The sequence below is a fragment of the Pollicipes pollicipes genome, unplaced genomic scaffold, assembly GCF_011947565.3.
Source record: "Pollicipes pollicipes isolate AB1234 unplaced genomic scaffold, Ppol_2.1 Scaffold_4002;HRSCAF=4701_pilon_pilon_pilon, whole genome shotgun sequence".
Lineage (NCBI taxonomy): Eukaryota > Metazoa > Arthropoda > Thecostraca > Pollicipedomorpha > Pollicipedidae > Pollicipes > Pollicipes pollicipes.
The window spans coordinates 22,205,964-22,213,429 of NW_023596420.1; the positions used below are offsets into that span (position 1 = coordinate 22,205,964).

Here is a 7,466-nt window from a genome sequence, read left to right on the forward strand (position 1 = left end):
GCCTTATCAAAAGCACACCTCTATCTTGCTTTAACAAAATAAGTGTTACCGGCGATCCGCAAGTTCTTGCCTCTCAGGTACAGTATAACTCCTCTCTTCGCTCTCGCTCTACCGGTCAGGACACTAATCTAGCTCTCATACGCGTGAGAACGGAGGCAGGTAGGCTGCGCCTCCTATACAATTCTACGACGCTTTGCGCCACCTAGTCACTCACGTCTTTTGAACTTTACGCTGGGAATTCCCATTGCTTTGTATGTGCGTGTGTGTGTGTGTGTGTGTGTGTGCGTGTGTGTGTGTGTGTGCACATGGGTGTATGTGTGCGTGGACGTGCGTGTGTGTGTGTGTGTGTGTGTGTGTGTGCGTGTGTGTGTGTGTGTGTGTGTGTGTGTGTGTGTGTGTGTGTGTGTGTGTGTGTGTGTGTGTGTGTGTGTGTGTGTGTGTGTGTGTGTGTGTGCCCGTCCAAATCTGCGCAGTGTTCTTAAATTTGCTGTTAAATTTCGTGGCCATGTCGTTCACCTTACTTGGAAGCGAAGAACTTAAGCCTATAATCAGATAATTATCTCACATGGGACTTCCACGATATATTTTCCACGTCCACATGCAATTTTCCACGTACATCTTGTTATCCAACACTGTTTTGGAGTTTCATCTGGTCCGTGACATCTGTGAAACTGTTTGCCTTTCTCTGTGATCCACACGCTGGTCAACGTCCTGGTCATGGTGCCGGTTCGCAGCTCCATTACTGCAGCGTTGTTCATGGAAACGGTGCCCAACATAAGTTATATGGACTGCAAGAGGTGCTTAAGTACTAGTTACAAGCCATCTTTGGCCGCACAAAGTTTGACTGTGTGACAGGGCTGCTTGAGAACACCGGCTGGCTAATTGCTGGAGGACTGGTGTGCCATCACACCCTCGTTGGAGGACTGGTGCGCCATCACACTCTTATGGGAGGACTGGTGCGCCATCACACCCTCGTTGGAGGACTGGTGCGCCATCACACCCTCGTTGGAGGACTGGTGCGCCATCACACTCTTATGGGAGGACTGGTGCGCCATCATACCCTCATGGGAGGACTGGTGCGCCATCACACTCTTATGGGAGGACTGGTGCGCCATCACACTCTTATGGGAGGACTGGTGCGCCATCACACTCTTATGGGAGGACTGGTGCGCCATCACACTCTTATGGGAGGACTGGTGCGCCATCACACTCTTATGGGAGGACTGGTGCGCCATCATACCCTCATGGGAGGACTGGTGCGCCATCACACTCTTATGGGAGGACTGGTGCGCCATCACACTCTTATGGGAGGACTGGTGCGCCATCACACTCTTATGGGAGGACTGGTGCGCCATCATACCCTCATGGGAGGACTGGTGTGCCACGACATCCTCATGGGAGGACTGGTGCGCCATCACAACCCCATGAGAGGACTGGTGCGCCATCGCATCCTTATGCTGGCGCAAAAAGTGCTTCGCCTCGGCGAGCCGGATGTGCTCGCCCGCGCGTTCGTGGTGTCCGAGACTGGTGAGCAAAAAAGAGGGAGAACGGCAGCCTTCACTTGACGATAATGCGTGCCGAGATGGGAAATCCGCCTTTGCATCGCCGGGTGGCCGTGCTGCACACTGCACTGTCGCCGAAGCTGAGGTACCTCCTAATCAGTGCCTTTGGACGGGCTTTAAAGCGGTACATGCGGCAGGACCCTGCCACTACTTAGCTTGCGCAAAGCGTAGGCTTTCTTCTTAATGGAACACGACGCGTGTCGTTAAGCAGCCCTTTATGAAGTGTCAGTGAGTGCACTGACCATATCAGCGCTCAGCGGACATCAGGCTATCGAGATTCGAACCCAAGCACCCACGCGGGAGTCCAGGGTGCTAACCACTCGGCCATTGCGCGGGAGTCCAGGGTGCTAACCACTCGGCCATTGCGCCCCCTTGCAGTGTATAGTGTAGTGTAGTTAGTATCATTTGGTGTACTGGTAAGTGAATCCAAGTGTAGTTTGTGTATTGTGTAATGGAGTGCAACCCATGTATGTATGTGATATAGTGTAATCCATGTATACATGTGATTCAGTGTAGTTCATGTATGCATATGATTAAGGTCCGCATGCAAGCATACCTTGAACTTGTATGAATGTAGATTAGCCATGCATGAATGCATGCCTTTAGTTCGTATACATGTGTCTTTCGCAATGATTTTTGTCATTTTGCCTTGCGTTCTATCTTAAACGATGGACCAGAATGGCCAGAGGTGCAATATAGAATGCGTTAATATGCGTCTAGCGTGTGATGCCTCATGTCTTATGTTGCTGGCCGCATCGCTGTCCAGCTCCGTGCCGTTCACCTTTCGTTGGGCCGGCAGTCTTCGCATAACCCTGGTCCTGGCATGGAAGTTGTCTCCAGCTCTTGGTTGTAGGCCCTGAGCTACGCTTATCTGGCCGTGCCGTCCAAGGAGTGGATGAGCACTGTAGAAGGCTCTGAGCCGGTGCCCTCTTCGAGAGATGGGAAGAGCTTGCCGTTAAACAGGATTCTGGCATTATGGCTCATCAAGTTTGCAGCTAAGCGGCAGACTTCCGGCGTTTAATCGCCGAGAGCTACACGAATATGGTCGAACTTGGATTTTTGGCTTGCTCGGATGCTCGGGCCTTTTCTCAGGCTGAGCATATTAAGCGAGCAAAAAAACGGCCGAGGCTGCAAGACTGCAGGCGGCTAACAAGTATACTAAAACGCTAAAGCAAAACGACTTCAGCCCCCCAGGTCACTGGAGTTACTGAGGTCAGGTCTCCCTATCGGCCTTGATTGCCAAAGCAAAGTTCACGGTAGCTTAAATACTGATGCGCTCAAATGCACATCTAAGGTGTCTGTGTGGAAATTTAAATTTAGGGGACACCTTATGCCATTTAACATTGACATTATAAGGCCAACCGGAAACGTCATTCTTACTGACTTGCTTATTTTCTCGTCATAAATATCATACGTACACAAATAGACTTAAGTTCTTCAGACAGCCGGTTCAAGCGGCCAACCGATGAATTTAGAGCTTTATTCAATAGCTAATCTATTACCATCGGACCACTTAAAGCTGTTTTCGAACCTTTGACCTTTGACGATGTCACGAAAAAAATGAGCGATATTATCGGTGACGTAGGGCAATTTTCGTCCAGTATTCGAACTCTGTAACAATGTTAGTTTGCAAGCAGGCATCACTTCAAGCAGCGACCAATGGTTATGTTGGGTTATTTACCTGAGGTGGCCTATATATATATATATATATATATATATATATATATATATATATATATATATATGTGTGTGTGTGTGTGTATGTGTGTGTGTGTGTGTGTGTGTGTGTGTGTGTGTGTGTGTGTGTGTGTGTGTGTGTGTGTGTGTGTGTGTGTGTGTGTGTGTGTGTGTGTGTGTGTGTGTGTGTGTGTGTGTGTGTGTGTGTGTGTGTGTGTGTGTGTGTGTGTGTCTGTGTGTATGTGTGCATGTGTGTATCACGTCAAACTAAGACCAAAAAATGCGTTGCAGTATCTACCTCAGGTGATCTTAGCTGATGTAAGGCCAAAAACGTGTTGCATTTTCGCTCTCGGTATGTTCCGGACGCATTCACCCCATGGTCAACGTTCCAAACTATTATCAGGCCAGTTTACAGAACACGCACTGCCAGAATCGGTGGTATGTTTTTACTTGATTTGTGATGCCATCAGTGTCCTCCAGGTCGAAGACTTTTTACCCTGAACGAAATGGTCTGTCTAGATTGCCGTTGGGATCAGTGAACTCTGAATATCGGTTATCAGCACGCTGAGAAAAGGAGGTACTCTACTGCTGGATATGACACTTGTGGCTCATGTGTGTGGAGGCATCCGTCACTCGAAGACATGATATGTTTAGAGGAATTTCCACAACGATTGCAGTGTAAATGGCATACATTATGTACAGAAGGTGGTGGGATAACCTGACAGGTAGGCATTTGTCCTGCTTCATTGCTGATCAAAATCGCGTCAGTGTGGAATGCAGCCCAATCATATGTTTGGATGGGATACGCTCACACGATATTTTCCAGTATGCCATAGGAAGGTGATATCACTGAACTGATTTTGAGTGCTTGTGTTGCGCAAAGCGGTGTTTTGCCGCACAATTTGCTTGAGTGCAAGAAAGACGTAATTATGTTTAGATTTGCTTTAGTTCAAAAATTTCGATACTGTATGGAGATAATACTTCCTGGCCATTCGCGCGCATTCATGGCTTGTTCTTGACTCTAAAGAGGAAAAGTGTCCATAATTCAAGGTGGAGCGAGAATTTTTACGGTGCGCTGAAACGTATGGCTTTAAAAATTTATCTTCGCTTGACGCTTAGGATTTTCGACAGGTCATTCGTGACAATCACACATGGACGATGGTTTTAGTGTTGGAGTAGAGGGATCCAATTGCTCATAACTTATGTGGTGGAGATGTAAGGGCGTAGGCCGTGTTTGGTTCTCATATCGCTGTGGACACTCGCATGTTCTGCTGCATGACATGTGCGCCTATTTCGACGTACTTTGTTGCAGGGTGCACTTTTCATGGCGCGATCTCATTCTTCTTCGGTCTTGTCAACATATCATCCTTGGTCTCGATCTCCATCATCCGGTACATCAAGGCTTGTTGGCTGTTCACCGGTGAGTGTTCGATAATCTCCTCGTTACACAACTGGTCAGAATCGAGTGCCTTCACGTGTAGTTGTGGCGCCGCGCCACCGCGCTGTGAACCTGCGTCCTGCCGTATAGCGCAAAGGTCGCACCCACGACCGCAGTCATTTGGCAGGTGGCGGTGTCTCCACCTTAATAACCTAAGTCGCTGAGCGGATCATCCGAGTGCTGGCATCGAGTGCGCCGTCCGCCGGCATGGTTACCCGTTCTTATGGGACGGTGTCCGTGCTGCGGTGAGGCGCGTCAGACGACCGGCTACGCTCAGGCTCCGTCCACGACACAAACTGCTCGCCGCGGCCGCCAGCACCGCCGATGCCGCGGCTGAACGCAGTCCATTGCAATTAAATATCAGATATTAAATTAAATATCATAAAATTAATATCATGTGTAAAAAATAAAAATAAAATGAAATATCATGCATTAAAATCAAAGCACTTACCAAATTAAATATCATATATAGTCCAAATTAAATATTTTGGGAGCGAAACGTGCGAAAGTACATATCTTAAGTATGGCAGCGGACTTAATGTGTGTAGGATGCCGGTCTCATTCGAGACTTTGGCAACAACATTTTGGTCTCCGTGGCACCTTTTGCTGCGGTGCTTTTGTCACAGTGGCTGATGACGGGCCCGTGGCTCCGACAGCGAGCCTCAACCACCCGCACACGCCGGTGCGGCTGCTGCTGGGCGTGTACGCGTGGTCCGCGTTCTGGTCTGCCTGCCCGCTGCTCGGCTGGGGCCGCTACGGACCCGAGGGGCACGGCCTGTGCTGCAGCCTCGACTGGCACCCCGTCCGGGACGGTGAGTTCGGTCACAGATAGCTGCTGCCACAGCCCACTGGAATGCATTTGGGACATTCTGGGAGGTAAGTCCTTGAACAAGGCAATTAGCTTCTTACCCATGCTAATGTTTGGCCTGACAGAGTGGACATCGCCTAGGGCATGGTAGCCAGCTCCCGTTGGTCTACCCATGGCAGAAACGGTATTTAACATCTGACTACCATAAAAATTGTACTACCGTCTGACAGTTCAATGCATCTGAACAGTGCAGAATGCAGTGCGGGGCGGTGATCCGTGCGCCACCTGTCAGCTGGACGGCGGCGATCCTCCCGTGACATGTCAGCTGGACGGCGGCGATCCTCCCGTGACATGTCAGCTGGGCGGTGGCGATCCTCCCGTGACATGTCAGCTGGACGGCGGCGATCCTTCCGTGACATGTCAGCTGGACGGCGGCGATCCTTCCGTGACATGTGAGCTGGACGGCGGCGATCCTCCCGTGACATGTCAGCTGGGTGGTGGCGATCCTCCCGTGACCTGTCAGCCGGACGGCGGCGATCCGCGCATGACCTGTCAGCTGGACGGCGGCGATCCTTCCGTGACATGTCAGCTGGACGGCTGGCGTGATGATGTCCGCGATACTCCGCTAATATTGATGTGACCAGAAAAGCGTCTGGATATAAGTAGGTGACACTTTTGCGCAGATCCTTTTTCGTGGCAGTGAAAACTGTATTTATCACATGATTTTCTTGAAACAGAGTTGCGGATCTCCAGCTCCCTTCCGCTTTTCCGGTCTGCACATCAACTCCAGATAGGGAGCAGGCTAAATCGGTGGATTTTCCAGTTTCGGGGGCAATTTGTGGGTATCCTGGTCCTGCAGTGTTTGTTCCTTCCGCAGATGACTCCGAAAAGTGTCACTCTTGGTGCTACGCGCCGACTGCACAGATGGCCACGTATACGTTTCTTACATGTTTTCCTCTCATTCGTGGCTGGTGCTGATCAGTTTGGTGCGTATGTACGCTTCAACTGGATTAGCACATTGCGTCGTGCATCTCACTTCCGTGCAAACGGCTGCGATTCCGATTGCTGCTGATGTCGCTCCGTGCCAGAATCGCGCGCAGTCGCTCTTCCCTTGCTGTGACACTGGCCTGCTACAATGTATACCGCTTCACTTGCTGCGACACTGGTCTTCTACGTGTACGTCGCTTCGTTTGCTGCGACACTGACCTGCTACATGTATACAGCTTCATTTGTATGGCACTGACCTGCTACATGTGCATTGCTTCACTTGCTGCGACACTGACCTGCTACATGTGTATCGTTTCATTTGTACGACACTGACCTGCTACATGTGTATCGCTTCACTTGCTGCGACACTGACCTGCTACATGTGTATCGTTTCACTTGCTGCGACGCTAACCGGCTACAATAATGTCGCTTCACTTTCTGCGACCCCGGTCTGCTACGTATATGTCGCTTCATTTGCCGCGACGCTGACCTGCTACATGTAAATCACTTCACTTGCTGCGACACAGGCCTGCTACATGTATATCGCTTCACTTCTACAACACTGACCTGCTACATGTATATCGCTCCACTTGCTGCAACACTGACCTGCATATGTATCGCTTGACTTGCTGTCACACTGACCTGCTACATGCATGATCTGCTACATATATATCACTCACTTGCTGCGACACTGACCTGCTACATGCATCTCAATTATCGGCAGGGTATTCGGTGAGGGCATAGCAAATCAGCAGCATCATTTCTTCACAAGTTTTTTCCGTGTTCCCTGCCGAGTCAATAATGCGAACCGTACATATTTCCGAAATGGCTTGGTGAAATCGCGTGTGTGACGTCCTGTCAACCTGAGCATTCAGTTTTACACCATGATGACCTTGACATCCGGCAATAACAGATACCTAACGCACACGGCTGCTGGCAATAATAAAAGCTGTATTGGAGCATTTCGTGTCCGCGTTCTTGATTACCAGCCGGC

General features: G+C 49.9%; 2 protein-coding genes across 2 annotated transcripts in view; one reads left to right on the forward strand and one right to left on the reverse strand.

Moving 5' to 3' along the window:
- Nucleotides 1-878: 878 nt before the first annotated feature.
- Nucleotides 879-1,355, reverse strand: LOC119094238 (histidine-rich protein PFHRP-II-like). The gene has a single exon (XM_037217312.1). The coding sequence runs from the start codon at nucleotides 1,353-1,355 to the stop codon at nucleotides 879-881; it is 477 nt and encodes a 158-aa protein (XP_037073207.1).
- A 9-nt stretch (nucleotides 1,356-1,364) lies between these two features.
- Nucleotides 1,365-7,466, forward strand: part of LOC119094239 (rhodopsin) — a 7,292-nt gene continuing 1,190 nt past the window's right edge. The window contains exons 1-2 of the mRNA XM_037217314.1: nucleotides 1,365-1,527; nucleotides 5,334-5,489. Of these exons, the coding sequence (XP_037073209.1) occupies nucleotides 1,365-1,527; nucleotides 5,334-5,489 (319 nt within the window). The remainder of the gene's footprint in view (nucleotides 1,528-5,333; nucleotides 5,490-7,466) is intronic.